General features: G+C 36.9%; 2 protein-coding genes across 5 annotated transcripts; one reads left to right on the top strand and one right to left on the bottom strand.

The window, feature by feature from the left end:
• Positions 1–1,057: 1,057 nt before the first annotated feature.
• On the bottom strand, positions 1,058–18,545 carry LOC101203496 (magnesium transporter MRS2-4). Of its 4 annotated transcripts, XR_004215291.1 has the most exons (6): positions 18,381–18,545; positions 17,535–18,103; positions 16,559–16,980; positions 8,448–8,732; positions 4,695–4,790; positions 1,395–1,529 (listed from the first exon to the last, which is right to left on the bottom strand). XR_004215291.1 is itself a non-coding variant. In XM_004146207.3 (5 exons), the coding sequence occupies exons 2-5, from the start codon at positions 17,878–17,880 to the stop codon at positions 1,251–1,253; spliced, it is 1,332 nt and encodes a 443-aa protein (XP_004146255.1). In that variant the 5' UTR covers positions 17,881–18,103; positions 18,381–18,543; the 3' UTR covers positions 1,058–1,250. The 4 variants fall into 4 exon arrangements, 3 of the variants coding, with proteins under 3 accessions (XP_004146255.1, XP_031738553.1, XP_031738552.1); XM_004146207.3 differs by lacking the exon at positions 4,695–4,790 and having other exon boundaries at positions 1,058–1,529; positions 18,381–18,543; XM_031882693.1 differs by lacking the exon at positions 4,695–4,790 and having other exon boundaries at positions 1,058–1,529; positions 17,535–18,071; positions 18,381–18,543.
• Positions 18,546–23,513: 4,968 nt separating this feature from the next.
• On the top strand, positions 23,514–26,703 carry LOC101203745 (dnaJ homolog subfamily C member 2). The gene is made up of 2 exons (XM_004146208.2): positions 23,514–23,657; positions 24,313–26,703. Exon 2 carries the CDS (start codon positions 24,391–24,393, stop codon positions 26,332–26,334), a length of 1,944 nt encoding a protein of 647 aa, XP_004146256.1. The 5' UTR covers positions 23,514–23,657; positions 24,313–24,390; the 3' UTR covers positions 26,335–26,703.
• Positions 26,704–26,777: the final 74 nt, after the last annotated feature.

Genomic DNA, 26,777 nt, shown 5'->3' with positions numbered 1-26,777 from the left:
AAATGACATAATTATAAAAAAAATATTGAAACCATATCCACCTCATATCATTCCTATAATTAAATCCAACTTTTAACCAAACAAAAAGCCAAAAAGAATAAAATTCAAGAATAAAAAGAAGAATATTCCTCCAAAAATAATTCAGCAAAACTTTTCACATTTTAGTTTGGGGCAATTCAACTTTAGATTAACATAAGTTTTTAAAAGAAATTAAAACTTCCACTCAAATTTACATTTTTTTTTTTTATGAATTGATAATATTCCAAGTCTATCATTTTTTTAAGTCTCAATTATCCTATTAAATTTATTGATAAAAAAAAATCTATCGAACATATTTCAAGTGATTTTTATAAAAAAAAAAAATCACAAATCTATTGGTCATATTCTAAATGATTTTTATAACATCCTCAAGACCGAAGACCAAAAAGTTCTAAAGTTTTTATCTTGTATTCAAAAGAAAGTCATCAATTTCACAATATTCATCAATATACAAATTTCAATTCCACCAATTATTATTCTTCGAAATCTCGTGTGAACAATAGTGTTTGTGTAGATACTATTTTTTTAATATAGAAATGGAAAAAAATCAAAATTATCAACAAAATCATCCAATGATTTTAATATGGTAGTTTCAATTCATCTCTCATAGAGAAGGTGATACAAGATTCATATAAAATACAATACAAAAGGATGAAAGGGAAAGCCTTTTACAAATATATAATATATGAAACCTACGACGACTTTCGATCAATGAAAAAAAAAGTTAGTGCACGTTAATTACTACTAAATTAAACTCACTTTAAAACATGGTGGTTTCGAACCTTACTAATTTGATCTATTTTAAGTGTAAATTCTTCCGTAGCTTGATGTTTTCTTTTCAAGAAACTTTAATGAAAGTATCATTTTAGTCATTCTAACTTTAAAGTTTGAACTCCATTTATAGCTTATTGTTGATGACATGATAATTAATATTATTATTTAACGAATTTTGAGAAACAACATTTAAGATTGATTGAAAATACAAAAAAAAACTAAAATTGGACCGAAGTGAACAAACTTCAAGAGAACCAAAATGTAAGCTTAAATAGAAACCAAATGGTGAAATATTTCCATGTAAAAATATGTTTGAGATATCTTATACATGGGCCACTTATAACTTAGGGCCTCTATGGACTTTAAAATATCAAGTTATGGCATTCTGTGATGGCTGATGTATTCATTTTCTTACTAAAAAACAACAAGAGGTGAAATCATGAACCAAGAAGCTTCTTCCATTTTGCATACCCAAGAATAACCAGGAAAAGCAACAAACACCCTGCTGAAGTACCTCCGACAAAGTACCCGAACACCCCATCTCTCTCGTACAATGTACAAGGGATGTTCATACCAAACAACCCAGCGATTAAGGTTTCAACAGCTATGGCAAATGAAGCAATAGTCAGTGTTAACTGAAACTGAATGAGTTCATTTCTTTGGTTGTCAAGTTGAATGTTGACGTAATCTTCGGTGTCGTCGATGTACTCCCTAACCTGCACATTTAAAAATGAGATTAATTTAAGCCTTAAACTCAATACTGATTCTCAAAATGAAAAAACTCAAGAGAGAAAGAAAGCTTAAAGTGAAAATAAATATGAAGAAAAAATTCAACATATGAAACTTTGCATTAGTAAATACGATTCTTCTTCTTCCTTTTTTTTTTTTTTTTTTTTGAGGACAACAGTTGGGGGAGATAATGAAGATGGAAAACACTAGTTCTTACTATTTTCTACAAATAATGATTAAAAGAAACTGGACTTTGAGCCTTGAGGCTTCACAAATGGCGTCTTCCGCTACCAAGCGCCTAAGCACATACCAAGAGGGGTTTTTAAAACACTACTTGCCTTGAATAATTACTTTGACACTTTACACTCTTGAAAGTGTATCTGAACTGCTTCCCAATTTCAAACACAAGGGATACAAGTGAAAGATTAATGCCTTGTACAAAGCACTTTAGATACTGTTTGACTTTTATTAAAAGCATCTTTATGTTCTTCCCACACATGATAATTTTGGATGAGAAACCAAAATCACTCCCAAAATACTACTCGGTAGTTATTAAACCACAAATTCACCCAAAAGCTTAAGCTAGTGGTTGAAGAAAAATTTAATTATATATCACCAACAGTCTCCTTTACTTGTGGGCTTGAAATATTTGAAAGGCCCAACAAGTGAAAATCGATTTTAATTGGGGAGGAAACGACAATGGAGAAGCTTGAACACACCTCCCTAGACCACCTGCTCTGATACCATATTAAACTACCAATTTACCCAAAAGCTTCGTCGATGGTTGAAGACAAATTTAATTATATATCACCAAGAGTAATATAGCCTATAGGCTGAAACTAATTACTTCCTTAACCTAATGGTTTTTTTTTTCCTTTGATATCAGTGAGTGTCCAAACCAGCTTACATGCACTTAACCTAATCTCACAAGATAACTGTAAGACCCCCAATCATTCACACATATCAAAGGAGGGGCAGAAAAGTAAATGGACAAATAATTAATGATGAAGGAAGAATGGGAGGAGATCGTGCGTGTGTGGCTCAGGCACAGAAATAGGAAAAAGATGAGAGGAGGAATATAAATAGGTCTTTTAGGTCTAGGGGAGGCTAGGTTTTATTTTATCCTTATGTTGGATCGTGCGTGTGGGGCTCAGGCACAGAAATAGGAAAAAGATGAGAGGAGGAATATAAATAGGTCTTTTAGGTCTAGGGGAGGCTAGGTTTTATTTTATCCTTATGTTGGCGGCTGCTTAGCCTAGGAGTATATCCAGTTTTTCCCAAGAGGAAGCTGGGTTTGTTTTTATTGTTCTTTTGTTTCTTTTGAATCCTTATGTCTAGTGTACTCATTCTGGCTATATATAAATAAAGATAACAGAGTGCTGCCTCTGTTTATGCCATTATAAGGGAGAAACAGTTAAGTAATCACGTAGAATCCTTACATTTGGTATCAAAGCCTCCACACTGGGGGTTGATCACGCATCTGATGGCTCAGAGACAAATAGAAGAACGGGTAGAAGGAACTGAAAAGGAAATTATGAGTCTGAAGGAGATGATGCTGGAAATGAAGAAATCGATGGATCGAATGACGAACGAGCTGAGAGAAAACCATGGCGCCAAAAAAAGAGAAGAAGCCGGGACTACGGAAGGCCCCATGTTGAAACTGATGGGAAAGCTGGAAGATACCTAAACCATAGCCGAGTCTGGAGGAGGCAACGTAGACCGAAGTAAGTACAAAAAATAGGAATGCCATTGTTTACAGGGGTGATCCCTGAATCTTGGGCCTACCAAGCGAAACATTTCTTTGAGATAAACAACTTGCCGGAAGCTGAGAAGGTCAAAGTAGCAGTCGTTAGTTTTGGACAGGAAGAGGTTGACTGGTTTAGGTGGAGTCATCACTCAAAGAGGGTGGAATCTTGGGAGGATTTGAAGAAGAGGATGTTTGATTTATTCAATGATACTGGACAGCAGAGCTTGGGGGCAAGATTAATCTGTATCAAGCAAGAAGGGTCATACAGTGATTATGTTAAGAAGTTTGTTACATATTCAGCCCTCCTCCCTGACATGGCCGAAAGTGTTCTGCTGGACGCGTTTCTGACGGGTCTTGAGCCAGCACTGCAAGCAGAAGTAATCAGTAGACACCCTCAAACTTTAGAGGAGTGTACGAAGGAAGCTCAACTGGTGAATGATAGGAATATACATTAAAGCTAGTGATGGAAGAGATTGATAAAGTTGAGCCCAAAAGAAGTGAGAACAGTAGCAAACTTAAGGAAAAAGTGAGAAGGTAGAAACAAGGAAGACAGAGTTTGTTATGAAGCAGATAACTAACCCACTAAAAGGTGATTACCAGAAAAAAGACCCCCAATTAAAAGGCTGTCGGATGCGGAATTTAGAGCAAGGCTGGATAAAGGGATTTGTTTCAGGTGTAATGAAAAGTATTCCCCCGGTCATAGATGTAAAGGCAGAGAAAAAAGAGAGTTGATGCTCCTTATACTAAATGAGGAAGATGACAACGAAAGGGAATTAAATACAGAGGATGAGGCAGGCGAAGTAATAGAACTGAATCAATTGGAATTGAAGGAGGATACCCCTATTGAGTTAAAGGTTGATCACGGGTGTTACGTCCAAGGGAACTATGAAATTAAAAGGACATGTGAATGGAAAGGAAGTAATCATCCTGATTGACAGTGGTGCCACCAATAACTTCATCAGTCAAGTGTTGGTAAATGAACTACAACTGAGCATCGACCCGGGGACTCAATTTGGAGTTACCATTGGGAATGGCACCCGATGTGAAGGAAGAGGGATTTGTAAGAGGGTAAAAGTGAAGTTGAAAGAGTTAACGATCGTAGTGGACTTCCTGGCGGTAGAATTAGGAAGGGTAGACTTGGTGTTAGGGATGCAATGGTTAGATTCGACAGGGACCATGAAAGTACACTGGCCATCTCTAACCATGACGTTTTGGACGAAGGGTAGAAGAATAATCCTAAAAGGGGACCCTTCTCTAACAAAGTCAAAATGTTCGTTGAGAACCTTAGAGAAAACATGGCAATCTAGGGACCAAGGATTTCTCTTAGAATTTCAAAATTATGAAGTGGATTGTGAAGGCGAATCAGAAACAGAAGCATAAGTGAAAGGAGAGGAGGAAGGATTACCCATGGTTCAACAACTGCTCGAGCAAATATGCAGACATCTTTAGGCTGCCCACAGGTTTACCTCCAAAGAGAACCATAGACCATCGTATTTTGACCCTGCCCGATCAGAAACCGATTAATGTTCGACCATATAAGTATGGGCATGTACAAAAAGAGGCGATTGAAAAATTGGTGTTAGAAATGCTACATGCAGGGGTTATTCGTCCAAGCCACAACCCATATTCGAGCCCGGTCCTCTTGGTGAAGAAAAAAGATGGGGGTTGGAGGTTTTGTGTAGACTACCGTAAACTCAATCAAGTAACCGTGGCTGACAAATTTCCAATCCGAGTGATTGAAGAACTCTTAGATGAACTTCATGGGGCGACAGTTTTCTCAAAGTTAGATCTTAAATCTGAATACCATCAGATTAGGATGAGGGAGGAAGATGTGGAGAAAACAGCTTTTCGCACGCACAAAGGACATTATGAGTTCTTGGTGATGCCCTTCGGTCTTACGAATGCTCCTGCCACCTTCCAATCTCTCATGAACGAGGTGTTCAAACCATTCCTTCGAAGGTGTGTCCTGGTTTTTTTTTATGACATTCTAGTTTATAGTGTGGACATAGATGAGCATATGAAACATTTATGGATGGTATTTGCTATTTTGAGAGACCATAAGTTGTTTGCAAATAGAACTAAATGTGTAATTGCTCATTCCCAAGTTCAATATTTGGGACATTTGATTTCCAGCAGAGGAGTGGAGGCTGACAAGGAAAAACTTCGTAGTATGGTCAATTGGCCACGGTCGAAAGATATAACGGGGCTGAGGGGATTCCTTGGACTGACTGGGTATTATAGAAGATTTGTGAAAAGCTATGGAGAGATAGCTGCACCCTTGACTAAACTACTTCAGAAAAATGCATTCCAGTGGAATGAGGAAGCCACGACAGCTTTTGATCAACTGAAGCTAGCAATGACAACCATACCCGTGTTAGCATTGCCGGATTGGTCTCAGCCCTTCACGACCGAAACTGATGCTTCAGGAGTAGGTTTAGGTGCAGTTCTATCACAAGATGGTCATTCAATCGCATTCTTCAGTCAAAAACTGTCCCCAAGGGCCCAGGGTAAGTCGATCTATGAAAGGGAATTGATGGCGGTTGTCCTTTCAATGCAAAAATGGAGGCATTACCTCCTGGCAGAAAGTTCACGATTATTTCAGATCAGAAGGATCTGAAATTTTTGTTGGAACAGAGGGAAGTTCAGCCTCAATTCCAAAAGTGGCTCACAAAACTCTTGGGGTATGACTTTGTGATTTTGTATCAACCGGGTCTGCAAAATAAAGTTGCGGATTCTCTCAAGGAAGGACCAATCAGTTGAGTTAAACACAATGACAACCACGGGCATCGTTGATATAGATAGAGCTGATAGAGAAGGAAGTCAAGAAAGATCAAGAACTTCAGAAAATTATTGCCGAACTTAAAAGAGGGGTGGATCTAGGAGGAAAATACCAATGGAACAATGGCAGGTTGTTATATAAGGGAAGGATGGTGTTGTCGCGTAATTCTTCCCTCATTCCAAGACTTCTACACATGTTTCATGATTCCATACTAGGAGGGCACTCGTGGTTCTTGAGAACCTACAAAAGGATGAGTGGGGAATTATTTTGGAAGGGGATGAAGGCTGATGTAAAGAGATATGTGGAAGAATGTGACATATGTCAACGCAACAAATTCGAAGCTACCAAGCCTGCTGGAGTTCTTCAACCCATTCCTATCCCCGACAAGATATTGGAGGATTGGACCATGGACTTCATCGAAGGTCTGCCACTAGCAGGAGGATACAACGTGATTATGGTAGTCGTCGATCGCCTAAGTAAGTACTCCTATTTCTTGCCTCTTAAACACCCGTACACAGCCAAGCAAGTGACTTCCATTTTTTTGGAAAAAGTGGTCAGCAAACATGGAATACCCAAATCCATTATTACCGACCGCGATAAGATCTTCCTTAGCAATTTCTGGAAGGAGTTGTTCACCACCATGGACACAATTTTGAAGAGAAGCACGGCTTTCCATCCCCAAACTGATGGGCAAACCGAGAGAGTAAACAGATGCCTAGAAACCTATTTGAGATGCTTTTGCAATGAGCAACCGAAGAAATGGAATAAACTAATTCCTTGGGCGGAATTATGGTATAACACAACCTTCCATGCGTCCACCAAAACTACTCCTTGCCAATCGGTCTTTGGACGAATTCCCCCTCCATTGCTGTCGTACGGATGGAAGAAATCTCCTAACAATGACGTAGAAGTCATGTTGAAGGAGAGAGACTTAGCAATCAATGCCTTGAAAGAAAACTTATGCATAGCTCAAAACAGAATGAAGAAAATGGCAGACCGGAATCGCAGGGAGCTCAAGTTCAAAATCGGTGACGAAGTGTATTTGAAACTACGACCCTATCGACAAAGATCATTAGCTAGAAAGAAATGTGAAAAGCTATCCTCGAAATTTTATGGGCCGTATGATATTATTGAGGAGATAGGAGAGGTCACATATCGGTTGAAACTACCGCCAAAGGCTGCCATTCACAATGTCTTCCACGTTTCTCAATTGAAACTGAAGTTGGGGAAACAACATGTAGACCAGCAACAACAGTCCATCCTAACTGAGGATTTTGAATTACAATTGTGGCCGAAAACGTATTGGGAATACGGTGGAACAAGGAGTTAGAAGGAAATGAGTGGTTGGTCAAGTGGAAGAACTTACCAGATAGTGAAGCAACATGGGAATCAGTCTACCTATTGAACCAACAGTTTCCTCACTTTCACCTTGAGGACAAGGTGAACTTAGAACCCCGGGGTATTGTAAGACCCCCAATCATTCACACATATCAAAGGAGGGGCAGGAAAGTAAATGGACAAATAATTAATGATGAAGGAAGAATGGGAGGAGATCGTGCGTGTGGGGCCCAAGCACAGAAATAGGAAAAAGATGAGAGGAGGAATATAAATAGGTCTTTTAGGTCTAGGGGAGGCTAGGTTTTATTTTATCCTTATGTTGGCGGCTGCTTAGCCTAGGAGTATATCCAGTTTTTCCCAAGAGGAAGCTGGGTTTGCCCTTATTGTTCTTTTGTTTCTTTTAAATCTTTATGTCTAGTGTACTCATTTTGGCTATATATAAATAAAGATAACAGAGTGCTGCCTCTGTTTATGCCATTGTAAGGGAGAAATAGTTAAGTAATCACGTAGAATCCTTACAATAACCCGCTTGACCGAGTCAAGCATTTGAGTGTCAAGAAAACTTGTAAGATATTAAATCCAATGTAGATGGTCACCACGAATTGAATCCATGATCTCTTAACCCTTTCACCCTTTTACTTTCCCTTGTTACTACTAAGTCAACCCATAATAGTTGACAGTCTATCTATAGTCACAAGCCCCACAACTATAAACATTGTAATTTGCATTTAGATATATGTACATATCAGCCATTAGCTTCTATATTACGAGGGAGCAAATTAATTATCAAGGCTCTCTGAAGCTTCATTAATTCAAATGGGACTCCTAATTGGGATTGCCAAAGATTTACACATTAGATTATTTCTCAAGTACTCAACTATAAAGATAAATAATGGGTAACTAGTGACTTATGTTATTATCACGAGAAGCCCCCACCCCTTTACCCGAATAAAATAAAACCAAAGAGGAAAGAAACTGTTCCTGTTGCTGTCTCGTTATGGAATTAAATCAAATTATATCATGAAGAAACTTAGTTCTCACCGATAATATCCTGTTACGAGTCCCATCCAGCTGCATAAAGTATGCCTCGAGCAACATCTCCAGGTCCTCTACGTCATTATCATCCAAAAGATTGCTGGTCACCACACTGCCACTCCTGTTGGAACTAAGTCGACGAAGATGAGGAACAACAGCAGTTGTGCTGTTGGAAGCCCCACCTCCTCCCATCAAAGCATCGAATTGTTGATTCTGCATCCATTTCCTTGTCAAATATAGTTGTGCCATATCTTCATTATCATCCAATAGATGTTCTATCTCGTCCCGCACCTGCCATCATAAAAGCTATGAGTCTATTTCTTTTCCTTCTCTGTCGTTGTTTTATAAGAAACAATTTCATTGACAAATGAAATATCCAAAGAGATACACCAGTAAAACCTCATAAAGAGCAAGGTGAACCAAAGGGACACCCCTAGTTCTAGTAGAAGATAAAGTTACACCAAAAATCAAGAGGAATGGGGCAACAAAAAAGAGTGATAAAATAGAAAAATGTAAGCTGGATTGACAATGCAAGACGCCCTCAAATAAGGACAAGCCTGAACATAATAACAATTCGAAAATATCAATCATAGCCACAACAAAAAAAATTGAAAGACCAATCCGAAAGCATCATCAGGCAATCCAATAAACAATCAATACAAAAGCCATATCTGGGCCAACTTGTTGGAGGGAGAGCACAGAGCTTGTAAGCTGTAAGGGATCAAGCCAGTAATGACTCCTTTCTAAGCAAAGATGCAGATTTTTCCTCACAAGAGATTAAGCATTCAAGTATTGGATTTCTCTAATGCATTTCCTTTGTTTCGTTGTATGTTTGTTGCTCTTTTTCTCAACAGGGAAAACCACAATACAGAATCTGTTGTCTCCAAAAAAGGAGCCAATGCAATTAAATGATGCCCCATATAGAAAGGCTCGTTTGTCAGTGGAGGGTTTTAAACAAAATCATACAATTGTGTTTCAAGAGATTCATAAAGGAAGATGGAAAAGGAGAATCCAGCAGAGTTAGGATGGGGCTCGAAAGGTAGTCTTCAATATCATCTCTGTCGGTTTTCTTATTGGATAAGATTTACTATATTTGGTTAAATCAATGAAATATGAAAAAGAGTGATACTTCGATGATATATGTTAAATTGGATCCTTTTTTGATAAAACCCAATTGTCTTCTAGGGGATTTCTCATATTACAACTTGTCCAATTTACTTGATGGATAAAGAGTTCCATTTTCTCATGATAAGAAGATTAAATAAGAGGGACAGAAAAGCCTCGATGATAGGCTAAGAGAAGTTGTAGAAAATACTTCCAATAAGCATATATATCAAAATTGTAAAACTACAAAAAGAACTGCCCATTGTGCACCCAAAGAAAACTACAATATGTGTGTGTGTGTGTGAAAGTTGTTCCTTTCCTATATCTAAAAAAGTGCATGGGTTCCTTTGATTCCAAGTGGGAAAAAAATTGATAGGACTGGGCAAATTGGTGTTTAGCCTTTTTTTCTATTTAAGAGGGTGATAACCCACTTGAGAATTGAGGGTCGACGTATTTGATAACAAGGATTCCAACCCAAAACCAGCATTAAAAGGAGTAGCCAATCTATTATATAAGGAGTGTGAGACCCTTGATTTTTCCAATGTGAGATCTTCAACAAGATCCCTCAACTTGGTGCCTCTCAATCCCAATTTTTTTATTAGACCAAAATGTTCGTTTTGACTTCTTCATGAGCTGGTAAATTATCAATCAATTGTTAGGCCACCCATCATACGCCAATACAGTAGGAGAAAGAATAGGAAAGAGAAGAAGGAAGGGGAGTTGGTTATGTAACCAACTGCAGGTGGGGACCACAGACGAGTGGAGCGACGCACGATCCAAGGGGGACCACGGTAGGTGGGGGGGAAGAGAATATAAATAAGGGAGAAAAGGAGAGGAGGGGGTAGTTAGTTTTTGGAGTATGAAATCCCACTGTCTTATTCTTGAAAGATAGGATAGCAGGAGAGGGAGAGGAAACCATCGGAGAGGCTCGGAGCATTTCGGTTAGAGAGTGTCTTTGTAACTTTTTTTTGCTATTTTCATCTTAATATCAAGCATCCTTCAATCCTTTTATATCGACAAGTGGGAATAGCTGGAATCCCATCAACTTGGTATTAGAGCTCGTCGATCCGAAAAGAAGGGGAAGCCATGGTTCAAACCAGAAGTGAAGAGAGAAGGGATACACACGAACAAGAACTCAACAAGATTCCGGTGATGGAGGAGAAACTTACGGTAATGTCGCAGAACATGGAAAACCTGCAGGCCCAAGTGGAGAAAACACACCAAATGGTGATGATATTCATGGAAACGATGGCCAAGGAACGGGTATTAGCTAGCGGAAAAGGAATCGAGTCGTCAGTACAAGAAACATGGACGGGAAAAATGGCGGAGGGAGAGAGTTCGGCAAGTAAAGAAACGAAAAATGGGACGACGGAAACGAAGGAAGATGGCGACGGGGATAGCAACGATCGAAACAAATTCAAAAAAGTTGAAATGCCGGTATTCGATGGAGATGACCCAGATTCATGGTTGTTTCGCGCAGAGAGATACTTTCAAATACACAAACTCACGAATTCTGAAAAACTTACGGTTGCCACAATCAGCTTCGAAGGGCCCGCACTCAACTGGTATCGATCGCAGGAGGAGAGAGACAAATTTACTTGTTGGTTAAATTTAAAGGAACGACTACTGATCCGATTTCGATCTTCCCGCGAAGGGTCGTTGTATGGCCGGTTCTTACGAATTCAGCAGGAAACAAGCGTGGAGGAATATAGGAACCTCTTCGATAAGTGGGTGGCACCATTATCGGATATTCCTGAAAAGATTGTGGAAGAGACATTCATGGGAGGGCTGTTACCGTGGATTAAGGTGGAGATGGAATTCTGCAATCCCGTGGGATTAGCCGAGATGATGAGATATGCACAGATGGTGGAACAGCAAGAGATCTTGAGGAGGGAAGCAAATTTACCTGGATATTCTGGAGCGAAAGTCACAAATAGCAGCTATTTTACACCCAAAGCAAATTCCGGTCTAAAGGAACAAGGGAATAAGGAGAACACGGTATTTCCAATACGGACGATTACACTGAGGGGATCGCCGGCAAAGGAGATTAAGAAAGAAGGACCCTCTAAACGGCTCTCAGACGCGGAATTCCAGGCCAAGAGAGAGAAGGGACTCTGTTTCAAATGCGATGAGAAGTATTACTCCGGGCACAAATGCAAAGCGAAGGAAATGCGAGAGTTACGGATGTTTGTGGTCAGAGCTGACGATGTGGAGGAAGAAATCATTGAGGAAGATGAGTATGATCTAAAAGAATTGAAAACCATGGAGCTGCAGAACGACCCTGGAGAGGTAGTGGAGTTATGTATTAACTCAGTAGTGGGATTGACGAATCCGGGGACCATGAAGATAAGAGGCACAATCCAAAGCCAAGAGGTTGTCGTGCTAGTAGACTGCGGAGCCACCCACAACTTCATATCTGACCGGCTAGTCAGGACACTGAAAATATCCACAAAAGACACTGCCAACTATGGAGTAATACTGGGATCAGGAACAGCCATCAAAGGCAAAGGGGTGTGTGAAAAAGTAGAGTTGAATTTCAATGGGTGGACAGTCATGGAGAATTTCCTACCATTGGAACTGGGAGGGGTAGACCTGATACTTGGAATGCAATGGTTACATTCCTTGGGAGTGACAGAGATGGACTGGAGGAATTTAACCATGTCCTTTTTCCATGACAACAAAAAAGTGGTGCTAAAAGGGGATCCAAGCTTAACTAAAACTCAAGTGAGCCTAAAAAATCTCACCAAATCATGGACTGAAACGGACACGGGATATTTGATTGAGTGCAGAACACTGGAAGCATGCCAAGCTAAGATAGAAACAGAAGAGAACAAGAACGAACCTGAGAGCATCTTGACAACCCTGACACAGTACGAGGATGTATTCAAGTGGCCTAAGGAATTGCCTCCCAGCAGGGATATCGAACATCATATACATATAAGGGAAGGAGCAGACCCGGTGAACGTCCGGCCCTACCGGTACGCGTTCCAGCAGAAAGAAGAACTGGAAAAATTGGTGGATGAAATGATGGCTTCAGGAATCATCCGCCCCAGCACAAGCCCCTACTCAAGTCCCGTTCTCCTGGTCAAGAAAAAGGATGGGAGTTGGCGATTCTGCGTGGATTACAGGGCACTCAACAACATAACGATTCCAGATAAGTTCCCTATCCCAGTTGTGGAAGAACTGTTTGATGAGTTAAATGGTGCCAACTTATTCTCTAAAATAGACTTGAAAGCCGGTTACCATCAACTGAGAATGTGTAGTCAAGATATAGAGAAAACAGCCTTTAGAACTCACGAGGGACATTATGAGTTTTTGGTAATGCCGTTTGGACTCACCAACGCACCAGCAACCTTCCAATCACTAATGAACTCGATTTTTAGGTCGTATCTGAGGAAGTTTGTCTTAGTTTTCTTTGATGATATACTGGTGTATAGCAGGAACCTAGAGGAGCATTGTCAACATATTGAACTAGTGCTGGAAGTCTTGAGGGAGCATAAGTTATTTGCTAACTGAAAGAAATGCTGCTTTGCGGGTTCAAGGGTGGAGTATCTGGGACATGTATTGTCGGGAAGAGGAGTAGAAGTCGACCCTGAAAAAATTAGAGCAATCAAGCAATGGCCAATCCCAACAAACGTTCGGGAGGTTAGAGGGTTTCTGGGGCTGACGGGTTATTACCGCCGTTTTGTACAGCATTATGGATCCATAGCGGCACCCCTGACTCAGCTGCTGAAGCTTGGAGCATTTAAATGGAATGAGGAAGCATAGGAAGCGTTTGAGAAGCTTCAACGAGCAATGATGACCCTGCCTATATTAGCTCTGCCCGATTTCAATGCGCCATTTGAAGTAGAGACAGACGCATCAGGCTATGGGATTGGGGCAGTACTAATGCAGAACAAAAGACCCGTAGCGTTTTACAGCCACACACTAGCACTGCGCGACCGGACCAAACCAGTATATGAGAGGGAGTTAATGGCAGTGGTAATGGCAGTCCAACGCTGGCGGCCCTATCTCCTTGGGAGGAAGTTCATAGTTAAAACAGATCAGCGATCACTAAAATTCCTACTGGAACAGAGAGTCATCCAACCGCAATATCAAAAGTGGATTGCAAAGCTGCTGGGGTACTCATTTGAGGTGATGTACAAACCAGGGTTGGAAAACAAGGCAGCAGATGCCCTCTCACGAATACCACCAACTGCCCATCTCAACCAACTAACCGCTCACACTTTGGTAGACATCAAAGTAATAAGAGAGGAAGTTGACAAAGATGAATATTTGAAGAATATCATCGACAGAATTCAGAGGGAGGAAGAGGTAAAGAACTACACTCTGCAACAAGGCATACTGAGATACAAAGGGAGATTAGTAATCGCGAAGAACTCTTCATTAAGACCAGCCATTCTGCACACATATCATGATTCAGTCCTAGGGGGTCATTCAGGATTCTTAAGAACATATAAAAGAATGACAGGAGAGCTGTTTTAGGTGGGAATGAAGGCAGAAGTGCAAAAATATTGCGAAGAATGTATGACGTGCCAACGGAATAAGACTTTAGCATTATCTCCAACAGGATTATTGACTCCCCTCGAAATACCAAATAGAGTATGGGAGGATATATCCATGGATTTTATTGAAGGACTGACTAAATCAATGGGGTGCGATGTCATATTCGTAGTGGTGGATCGCTTCAGCAAATATGCGCATTTCCTCAGCCTTAAACATCCCTTTGACGCAAAGATGGTAGCTGAGTTGTTCGTTAAAGAAGTGGTAAGACTAGACGGGTTCCCACAGTCAATCGTATCTGATCGGGACAAGATCTTTCTGAGTCATTTTTGGAAAGAACTCTTTCGTTTAGCGGGTACCAAGTTAAACCGAAGTACAGCCTACCACCCCCAGACAGACGGATAGACAGAGGTGGTCAACAGGTCGGTCGAAATTTATCTAAGATGCTTTTGCGGGGAAAAACCGAAAGAGTGGATGAAGTGGTTATCCTGGGCTGAATACTGGTATAATACCACATTCCAAAGATCGTTGGGCGTGTCACCGTTCCAAGCTGTTTATGGGAGAACCCCACCAGCCCTGGTATATTATGGGGATCGGGAAACTTCCAACTCAACCTTGGATGAGCAACTGAAGGAAAGAGATATAGCATTGGGAGCTTTGAAGGAACACCTACGCATAGCTCAGGACAAGATGAAAAGTTATGCTGACATGAAGAGACATGTCGAATTTGAAGAAGGAGAACAAGTGTTCTTAAAAATTAGGCCATACAGGCAGGTGTCCCTGCGGAGGAAGAGAAATGAGAAGCTATCACCAAAGTATTTCGGACCGTATAAGATAGTGAAGAGAATTGGTCAGGTGGCATATCGGCTGGAGTTACCATCGGCAGCAACAATCCATCCTGTGTTCCATGTCTCACAGTTAAAAAAGGCTTTTGGGGAGAGTGCGAATAGCGAAGAGCTCTTGCCATTTTTTACTGCAAATCACGAGTGGAAGGCCGTGCCGCAGGAGATTTACGGTTATCAAAAAAACGAGAAAGGAGGATGGGAAGTTTTGATGAGCTGGAAGGGTCTACCGCATCATGAAGCCACTTGGGAAAGCTATGACGACTTTCAGCAATCCTTCCCCGATTTCCACCTTGAGGACAAGGTGAAACTGGACCAGGAATGCAATGTTAGACCACCCATCATACACCAATACAGTAGGAGAAAGAATAGGAAAGAGAAGAAGGAAGGGGAGTTGGTTATGTAACCAACTGCAGGTGGGGACCACAGACGAGTGGAGCGACGCACGATCCAAGGGGGACCACGGTAGGTGGGGGGGAAGAGAATATAAATAAGGGAGAAAAGGAGAGGAGGGGGTAGTTAGTTTTTGGAGTATGAAATCCCACTGTCTTATTCTTGAAAGATAGGATAGCAGGAGAAGGAGAGGAAACCATCGGAGAGGCTCGGAGCATTTCGGTTAGAGAGTGTCTTTGTAACTTTTTTTTTGCTATTTTCATCTTAATATCAAGCATCCTTCAATCCTTTTATATCGACAAGTGGGAATAGCTGGAATCCCATCATCAACCTAAAAGCTTAAGCTGGTAAATTTAATTTATATCAATAGTTTTAACATTTTCCTTCACTTATGGGTTATGGAATTAGTAGAAAGCCCAACAAGTAAAAATCAACATAAATCATGGAGTAAACAACATTACAAAGTTCAAACAAAACACACCATGCTCTAATACTAAGTTAAATCATCAAACAATCCAAAACTTTAAGCTACTGGATTAGGAAATGAAGTTATATCAAAATATTAGTTTAGCCTCATGCTTTCTTTTGGGGTTTAACCTAAGTAGATGATTTGATTGTTATCCAGCTTACTAAGCATTGTTGCCCCAAAGGTCATCTAATAGCTTATCAATCCCTAGAGTTGGAAATTTATCCGAGGATTTAAAGCTCTATGTTCTACAAATACATACTTATTAGAATTATATGCTTAGACATTGAATTCAACAGAAAACACGGTGAGGTTCTTTTAGTTTCACCAGATATTGAAATGTTAATATACATGAGATTTGGCAATGCCACCAATTGCATCTACGAGTTTTAAAGAAACAGATATCAATTCACAATCCTAAGTAACATATTCTACAACTTGCATACAGATTGGCAAGCACAAATCCTCAAACATTCCCACCTATAAACGTTTCACCAAGTCTAAATGAATCTGGATTTAGGATCATGGTCGGGAACTTTGGAAGGGAGAAAAACCTTTTTCCAGTTGCTACTTTAACGATCAGTTATTAAGCTTGCATCACATTACCTGATAACATTTCTGCCCCTCACCCTCCCCCTCCCCCTCCCCCCTCCCCACACACACCCACCCCAACACACACACATCATAGAAAACACCTCAAGCTGAGTATAATAATTAATTAAAAAGGAGGAAAATATTTCAACAGAAAACAAAATCATTCAGCATTTTAAAGAGTTTGCAGAACTAGAAAGAATAAGAATTCAGCACACCTTCTGAACACGTGCAAGAATACGAGTAAGATTACTTTTCAAACTCCTCACACGTTCTAAATTCTTGGTGCTGACATTCCTAGCCAGTTCATCCAGAACTGGATAAGCATCCCTCTCAAGGTCTGCCACGCTGGAATCTAAGTACAAGCACACTACCTCCAAAGCATTTTCCAGAACCTGAAACTCAAATGGGAGCTCATACTGCTCACCTTCAGCAGCCTCTGAAACTGGCAACCACTTTCCTCCTCTCGAAACATTCCCATCATTTTCAAGTTGAGATGAGCCTGTCTTCGCGAGTAGCTTCCTTAGCTGATCTACAAATGGAATAACCTCTTGGCGAAGAGGGTCAAGTAGTAGGACTTCTTCTGCAGTAACTATAGCTTTTATAAACTCTAAATTAACAACCATTGCCTTTTCCCTGGCTGCAAGAATACCAAAGAGAACCCAGTAAGGAATTCCAGACTTCATCTGACGAGAGAACACATGAATTGTTGAATACGACCTGACTTCGTAGTTCCCAAATTTAAACTCAAGAAGAAAAACAACAAACGAAGTGTAAAAAGAAGCAACCAAATCAAGAAAATAGCACATGTATAATAAAAAACGAATTAAAAAATTATTTGTTTTTTATGGTTTCTTAAAATGAATGTAGAACATGAACAAACTATTTAAGATGAAATGCCAAGAAAAATACACACGACCTTCTCTGTGATGGATAGACCGAAAAATACACACAATCTTACCTCTTCAAATTCTAGTTTTCTCCTCAGCTTTCTCTCTCAATTGAAAAAGACAAAACCAACTAAAAATACTTCACTTTCTTTTTTCATAGACTAGAAAAAGAGCTATATAGCTTCCTATAACTCCCCCTCGCTATGACTTCCAAAATCAGTTATAAGAGTTTAGGCAACAAACAGCACTTCTACAAAGTAAATATATAGCTCAAAACTTGTTGCAGCGTAAAATCAAAACTTACCGAGTATATTAGATGAGTGTGAGAAAACAGGACCAAGAATCCTCATATCCCTGGCCGGAATTCCAACACGTCTGATTATAGCGTTCTTGTCCCACTCTAAAAGCTCTGATTGCCCCCACCGGTCAAGACGCATCCACAGCCTACATCCTCCAGCCTTCTTCTTCACTTTTCCCACAGCCCCACCACCCCCACCACCAACCAAGCCATTCCCATTGTTGTTAATGGGAGGAGAACTGGTACTAATCTGCGGAGGTAGCTGTGGCGATGAGGATGGTGATGACTGAACCACCTTCTTAGGGCGGCGGCGACTACTGCTCCGGCGAAAAGAAAATGGTCCTTTGCCCATTTTCTCTCGCTCACGACCCCCTTCCTTCTCTCTTTGCTAAACAAAAGAACCTTAGAATTCCAGGTTTATCTGATTCCTCTTTTTCGAACTTTGTGGGAACGATCGCCAAATTTGTCAACTATATGACCTTAAACTCTTATACCCGCCCCCTTTTTCTCCTCAGCCTACTGCAATGACCTCCACCGCTTCCACTAGTAGGCAAATTTCATCTCTCTGTTAATTCCTTCAATTTTCAAAATACGTTTTCCACTTCATTAAATCTGTACTTCATAATTTTTTTTGCAAAGAATGAGAACGCCATTGAATACGAATAAGGCAGAGAAACCCCATCAAACAAATATGAAAATCAGACGCAGACGAACACACGATAACTGAAACCGATGACCAATTTCATAGACGACTGAAAATCAGACAACAACTCATAGCAGACTTCATAGAACACAAATAAAAACGTAGTAATTGATCATTACAATATGAAAAGAAAAAGAAATAGGCAAAACCTTAACAGGAGAATGAAAAACCCGCGGAGAGCAAGTGAGAGAAACCTTGGTGGCGAATTGAAAATTCGAAAGAAAACCAAATTTATGAAGCCGTAAATGGGATTGGGAATATGATGAAAACGAAAAGTTTTGGTCAGTTTCAGCCCAACAGTTCCAGACGCGGAGCTCCTCCTATTTTACTCACTCTTTTTCTCTTTTTTTGGAAAATTCTTACCCACTGAAATTAAGAATTTTATCTCAAAAATTATTTAACTGTTATTTTCCATTTTAAAATAAATTAAAATATTAGAATGTTCATTTAACTGTTATTTTCCATTTCAAAATAAATTAAAATATAGAATGTTCGTTTTAAAAAATAATAAAATAAATTAAAATATTTATAAGTTATATCAAAATTTTGATTTATATCCATTGTAAAAACTGATAGAGTTACATCTATTATTGTCTATCAATGTTATTGATAAATCATATCAATGTCTATTATTTGCTATATGTTGTACGTATTTTGTCAAAATTGCTATTTTTAATCATTTTCTATATTACTACAATGTTCAAATTATCAAAGGGACATTTTTAAAATAGCAAATAAATTAAAATATTGTAAGTTATAGCAAAATTTTGGATTCTATTAATGATACAAACGAATGCATTTCTATTAATATCCACCAACATCACTCGTAGAGTATATTAGTATCTATTATTTATAGAATCTGAAAATTTTAATGTGTTTTACAATTTATTGTAAAAGATTAGTTTTAATTTTGTATTGAATTGGATTTTTTTTTCAGTTAGCTGTCTTTGGATTCTTTTTTTGAAATTCTAGATACCCAGTCCAATTTAAATTAATTTGTTTATATGTACTTTTGTGATATTTGTTTGCATATAAATGATAGACCAAAAGAAATCAATATCTTATTATAACATGATAGAGCAAAGAAGAGTGTTCTCTCAAACAAATTGTCATTTTATTTAATAAAAAAATTTGAGATTTTATTAATTAAACTCTAAACTTAATTGATTTAAATCTTTTATTAAAGTTTGTCCATTCAAATTATAATTGTCATTCCTTTTAAGGAAAAAAAAAAGGCATTTTAAAGAAGTCTACCCATGCATGAAAATCGAGGTATTGACCATCTTCCAATACAATTCGAATAAAGATTATAAATCAATTCAATTGTAACCATTTATAAGTTTAATAGAAAAAAAACTGCATAACTTGTTATTTGCAAACTAAATCTGAATAAAAGTATAAATTGATACATTTAAATTTATATATTTATGAAAATTCCTAATTTAATACTATTACGATTTTTGAGTTTAAACTGAGAAGGGTGTAAATTAAAAATTTTCTTTAAAAAGTATTATTAAAATAAAAAAGAGACGACAATCTATATAGTAATGATTATCGACTAAGAATTTAGAGTCGGTTTGGATTGAATTAAGAAAAAAGTTTAAGAAACTCTTTTTTTTAAAACTCATTTTCTTTTTAAACTTTTTTTTAAAAAATAGTTTAAAATACATATAAAAATCTATTTTAAGTGACTTCCAAACACTTAGGATGTCTTTGGGGAAAGGGTTGAGTTATAAATGATTAGTGTTATAATAAAATTAGTGTTATGATAAACCTAAGTGTTATGATAATATGTGTTTGGGGGAAAGGTTATGTAGAAAGAGTTATGAGATGATTATGATAAAATGTGTTTGGGGTAAAGGTTATATATGAAGGGTTGTGATAACATGTGTTTGAGGGAATGATTATGTATGTAGTGTTATGAAATTTATTTTTTATACATTTTTTAAAAAAATTCATATTCTAAATCCAACCAAAATTTTGTATATTTAATTTACTAAATTATTCTATTTTCGTAAAACAATTTTCAATAATTTATTTAAACGTGACGTCTATTTCCAACATTTTTTACGTTGTCGTCATGTGCAAATAATTTATTGATTTTTTAAAGAAATTTGTATTCTAAATCTAATACACAAATTTCTTGGACGTAATTGTTACGTGCAAATAAATTATTAATTTTTTAAAAAAAATCATATTCTAACTCCAATACACAAATTTTGTATATTTAATTTACCAAATCATTATAGTTTTCGTAACACAATTTTTTTTAATTTATTTAAATATAATATTAACTTTTTTTTAAGTAATCGTTTCGGTTGAATAAATTACTATTTTTCTTTTAAGGATAAAACATTCTCAGTTTTCTTACCTTAATATTATGTTTTTTTTTTCTCATCTTTTTAAATTAAAGGATTGTTGTTCCAGGAGCAACAAAAATGATAAAAAAATTATAATAAATGAATGAAATATATAAAAATAAGAAAAAGAAAGAGAAAAAAAAAGTACATTTTGAAAAAATATAACATAATTTGGTAAAAAATTAGATTCAAAATTTAATTCAAATAAATCTTAAATCAAATCTCACCATTAAATTGATTTTTTTAAAAAGAAAATTCTTATACATTTAAAGTTTAAATACTTCCAAAAAAATATTTGTTATACATTTTTTAGGTTGGTTTAAGAATTCTAAAATTAGTTAATTTAATATTAAATTGCCTTATTTGATTTTGTTTTGATATTCTATAAGTTTAATAAAATTCATTTTTAGAAATTTATTTAACTCAAATTTATCCGAAATAGTTTAGATACATATAGATTAGTTTTAAAATAAAATATTTGAAAAGGTAAAAAACAAATAAAAGAAGAAAAACAAATAAAAGACATAAAATAAAATAAATTAAATTAAATACGAGTACTAAATGCATAAACTAATCGCAATTAATATTTATTTAAAATTTATTTTGTAAATAAAATAAATTAAAAACAAAATTTTTTTAAGATTATTAAATTAATTAAAAAACAAATGGCATTTGATAAATAAAAGAACAAGTTTTTTTTAAAAAAAATGAAATGGTAAAACTAAGGGGAATTGAAAATGTACGATTATGGATAATTGAAAAAGTAGGATTATGGAGGGTTGAAGATGGATTGAGAAGGAAGAGAGAGAGGGAAGAGAGAGGGAGAAGATGGGTTATGATAAACCTAAAACAAGGGCCGGTTGGGTTACCATAACCCCAATCCAATAGTAATAATCTTTTACTCAAACGTTCCCTTAAGTATTTTTCAAAACAGGGGATCCATTAGGATTTTAAGTGGCTTCCAAACAGTTATTTTTTTCAAAATAGTGGATCAGTTTGGATTGATTTACAAAAGAAAAAAGCTCATTTTTGTTTGAACTTATATTTTAAAAAAAAAATGTTTAAAATAAACTTAAAAATCTATTTTTGTGTGGCTTCCAAACACATCTTTTTTTTAAATAACTTAATTTTAAAATTAAACACAAAATGTAGTCAAAATACATCATTATTTTTTAAATTAAACTATTGAAAATGTAATCCAAACACACATTAGTTTCTATAACGTTAAAATCTACCTCATTAAGTTTTTCAACCAAACTTTTATTGTGTAATTTAGTTGGTATAGAATATAAACAAATTTAAACTTAACGTGTAATTAAGTTCAATTAAACCTTAATAATCTTTTTTATGATGGACTAAGCTGCAAATTATAATAGTTAAATTTTTACTTATTAAATTAAATCTGTTGTTTTCTATTTGAAAATTTTGAAATTAAATTTTGGATGAGGCCAGATTTTCATGTGTATATATCTAATACTTTTTAATTACATGTTTAATATAGTTTTTTGGTGCACGTTAAAGTAAATATAGCTTGACTTAATATTTATATTATCAAATTTAAAGTCAATTAAACCAAATCTCATACATATTTAACCATTTTTATATACATATTCGATAATTTTAAACACCAGCTATTTTTCATACGAAAAATGGAATTTTTTAAATTCAAATACAATTATTTTAATTCGAAAAATTGAATTTTTTAAATTCAAATACATGAGTTTAGAAGTTCATGAATAGGTATGTTATTAAAGTTTTAGCTATTCAAGTTAGTATTAACATATTCAAACTTTGTTATTTAAGTTGGACCAAAGTATCTTAGTTTAGATGTTTTTTTGGATACTTAAACTTAAAGGTCGATAGTAATTATGTTCTTTTAAAACAATCGAGTTTAATGGTGATTATGTCAATGGTCCAATATTTATGGTTGATTCCAAATTTTAACGTGTGAACTTGATCAAACCCTAAACATACTCTAAACCTAAGTGACAATTTGATTGAACCAATGTCAATTTGAGTAAGAAGTTGTCTTTCACCTTTGCATATGTTTATATTACTGACGTCAGAAGTAAGTTACTTGAAAATTGGGAACAATAAAACATGTGCTTTGAGCCAGTTTTAGATTCCTAGACCTTAAGCATGCGTTAGAATTTTTCTCTAACTTGACCTAAAAAAATTCTATACAATTGAAGTGTTTTGAGTCGAATTGAACTTTAGTAGATTCTAACTCGTAGCAAAAGAAAATGCTTACATTTATAAATTAAACACATCTAAGTAAATTAATATGTTGAATTACTAATACAACAACAAAAGATTTTAAACGATGTAAATAAAATGTTAAAACTCAATCATGAAAAATATTCCAACCTAGGTTACAAAACTATAATGATCCAACTTAACCTAACATAATTGATTGACCAAACAAACATAGAAAAATAACAAGTTTTGTGGAACATTAATGTGTCAAAGTAAGTATTGAACACACAACATCAACACAAGTTTAACTTCACGAAACATGTTAGTTAGAATACTCCACAAAATGCATTATTTAAAAACCTCGTGCGAACAATAAGTTTAACCTAGTGATATTGTAGGTAAAAAATCCAATCTCATACTTCAAATTTGTTGTACGAAAAAAATGTTAACATCTTATCAATCTTTTCTTTAAAAAAAAAAATCTCATCAATATTTAAAAATATTGGATTGAGATGTTGTTAGTGTAATACTTCTCTAATTGTAAGTTTAAATATATTTATGTTCATAAGCTCGTTTGGAACGACGACGTTTATTTGTTCCATTTTTTTTCCTTTTAGAAAGGAAATAGTTTAGGAAAAAAAACAGCTAAGAGGAGTATTTTTATGAATATGGTTTATAAGAGTTACTTTTCTAAATATAAACATGAGAAGGAGTTGAGGTCGTCCGCAAGATTTAGCGCACTATAAATACCTGAAAACCTCACGCCTGTAGTTTTTGGCTGAAAAAAATCGGAGCTTAGCGGACGAACAGAGGCTAACCGGAAGTGCTTTTCAGCTGCCGGCGTGAGCTCGGAAATCTCTTCATCTTCATGTAAATTTCTGTTTTATTGTTTATGTCTCAGTTTTTCTATTTTGGTTTCCTACAAATTTCTCTTTTTCTCGCGATTTTCCTGTGTTTGTTTGCTTGTCTGTAATGATGACTTCACCATCTTCTTCGTTGTCGAATGATCGTGTAGTTCTTTAAAACAGAGCGTTTGATTGGGAATAACTGTGAGGAAAGATCGTATTGCAATACGAAAGTGAGAAACTTAGATTCGTTCGTTTATATTATTTACATTTTTTTTTTGAGAGGGTAAATCCAGTCTTTCTTGTGTCTTTTTGGTGTTCCCGTTGTTTTTTTATGCACGGGAAGAAGGGACTTTAGTTAATCAATTCTGGCTGTCGTCATTGTTGTGCGTTACGAGATGATGGCGAGTGGGTTAGGGTTTTCTACGAAACTTGATTTAGTAGCGAACGCGTGGATTACATAGTTTACTTAATGGATTGAACTGGTGAAGCTATCAAGTGGTTATGCTGAGACGGTTTTGATCTGCATCTTGCCGTTAATCTTGAAACTTCATTCGTGTTGAATTTCTATGATATTCCATGAATCAACCACAGGACTGTTTGTGCCCTTTTGCATCTTCCTTATTTCTTGGATTTGGTTTTCCTTCAAGTCTCTTTTTGATGTTTCCTTGTTTGTGCAGTTTGGAGATACAACATTTATTGTGTTGAAGAAAAATTCCAGAAAATATTATCCTGGTTAGGTGGTTTCTTTTGATGCCATGACTGTCCAGGCCAATTTGCGTCTTCTAACCTATTCACAGGAGATTGTCGATGGACAACCAATTTATGTTGCCTCAAATTGTCTTCCAATCAAGGCGTTGAAATATGAACCTGCTGGCCATTCTTTCCATAATGCTGCCCTTAAACTCCTTGGTTGGGAGGACGAGGAAGTGAGCGATGAGAATGAGCAGGCGGCTGATGATACAGAACAGAAGTATGCTCCATCATTTGATTCGTACAGCAGCAAAGGTAAAAAGAAATCTGGTGGAAGCACACAACAAGATCATTATGCGTTGTTGGGTTTGAGTCATTTAAGATATCTAGCGACTGAGGAACAGATAAGAAAAAGTTATCGAGAAACTGCTTTGAAGTATCATCCTGACAAACAAGCTGCGCTTCTTCTTGCTGAGGAAACTGAAGCTGCAAAACAAGCAAAGAAGGATGAAATAGAAAGTCACTTTAAATCTATTCAAGAAGCGTATGAAGTGTTGATTGATCCTGTCAAAAGAAGAATTTATGACTCAACAGATGAGTTTGATGATGAGATTCCTACTGATTGTGCTCCACAAGATTTCTTTAAGGTGTTTGGTCCAGCTTTTATGAGGAATGGGCGTTGGTCTGTTAACCAATCTGTTCCATCATTAGGCGATGATAAAACTCCATTGAAAGTAGTTGATGATTTCTACAACTTTTGGTATGCCTTTAAAAGTTGGAGAGAGTTCCCACACGCTGATGAATTTGATCTTGAGCAAGCAGAGTCTCGGGACCATAAGAGGTGGATGGAGAGACAGAATGCTAAACTTTCAGAAAAGGCCAGAAAGGAAGAATATGCTAGGATTCGTACACTCGTGGATAATGCATACAAACGAGACCCTAGAATCCAAAGAAGAAAAGAAGAAGAGAAAGCTGAAAAACAGAGGAAGAAGGAAGCAAAATTTTTGGCAAAGAAGTTACAGGAAGAGGAAGCTGTTAGGCTTGCTGAAGAGGAGAAACGTAGAAAGGAGGAAGAGGAGAAACGTGCTGCAGAACTGGCTCAACAGCAGAAAAAGTTGAAAGAGAAGGAGAAGAAACTCCTACGAAAAGAACGGACTCGCCTTAGAACGCTTTCTGGGCCTGCGATATCTCAGTCTTTGCTTGATCTTTCTGCGGAAGATGTGGAAAATCTCTGTTCTTCTCTTGACATTGAGCGGCTGCGAAATATTTGTGATAAAATGGAAGGCAAAAAAGGAATGGAGCTTGCGAAGGTTCTTAGAGATGCTCAGGAATGCAATAGTTCAGATACAAAGCATCAGGAATGCAAGAAGACGGAAGAGCAGAATGGTTCTACAACTGCTAATGCCACTGCCTCACTAAGCGGCAGCCTTCAGAAGAAGGAGAGGCCTTGGAGCAAAGATGAAATTGAGCTCTTAAGGAAAGGAATGCAGAAGTATCCTAAAGGAACTTCCCGTAGGTGGGAGGTTATCTCAGAGTACATTGGTACAGAGAGATCAGTTGAAGAAATTTTGAAGGCAACCAAAACGATCCTCTTGCAGAAACCTGACTCTGCCAAGGCTTTCGACTCATTTCTCGAGAAAAGGAAACCGGCACAGTCCATTGCATCTCCGCTTTCAACTAGAGAAGAGTTAGAAGGTGTATCCTCTAAAAAACCCGAAGACAATGTGGCAATTAATGGCAATCTGGACATGTCCTCGGTAGGACAAAATGTAAACAACCAAACTCCTAGCAATCCATCTGCAAATGGAGTATCCTCTAGTTCAGAGCAAGACGATTGGTCAGCTGTACAAGAAAGAGCACTAGTCCAAGCTCTAAAAACATTCCCAAAGGAGACCAACCAGAGATGGGAGCGGGTTGCTGCCGCCGTACCTGGCAAAACGGTGAACCAATGCAAGAAAAAATTCACATCAATGAAGGAGAACTTTAGAAGCAGAAAGAATGCTGCTTAATTCCTGAGGAAAACTTTGGCGACAAAAGTGTTCTGTTCTTCAATCTGAAAATTGTTTTGCCATTTATTCATATCAAAACAGAAGGTTTATATCTGGATATCCAACCGATTCTTCACTAAGGTCAGTCTATCATATACCTAAGCATAGGTTTTTTTTCTTTCTATTTCATGAAATTTTATCATTGCTTACAAATTCTAGTTAGTAACTTGAAATTCCCTGAAGAGTTGAGAGTAATCGCGTACGCGGAAGAGTTTTGTATTTCCTTTTCTTATGTTGTTTAAAAAAACAATTCATGTAGATTCATGTTGAATTATTTATAGCATCTGGGCATTATTTAGAACGATCAGTTTTGGATGATCTTTTTTTTCCTTTTTTTTCTTTTTCTTTTGGAATGTCTAATTTGGTAAACGAAATTGCTGAAGATGTGATGAAATTTATTATAT

The sequence above is a fragment of the Cucumis sativus genome, chromosome 3 (assembly GCF_000004075.3).
Source record: "Cucumis sativus cultivar 9930 chromosome 3, Cucumber_9930_V3, whole genome shotgun sequence".
NCBI lineage: Eukaryota > Viridiplantae > Streptophyta > Magnoliopsida > Cucurbitales > Cucurbitaceae > Cucumis > Cucumis sativus.
The sequence above is the reverse complement of the archived record's forward strand: the minus strand, read 5'-3'. Positions and strand labels throughout refer to the sequence as shown.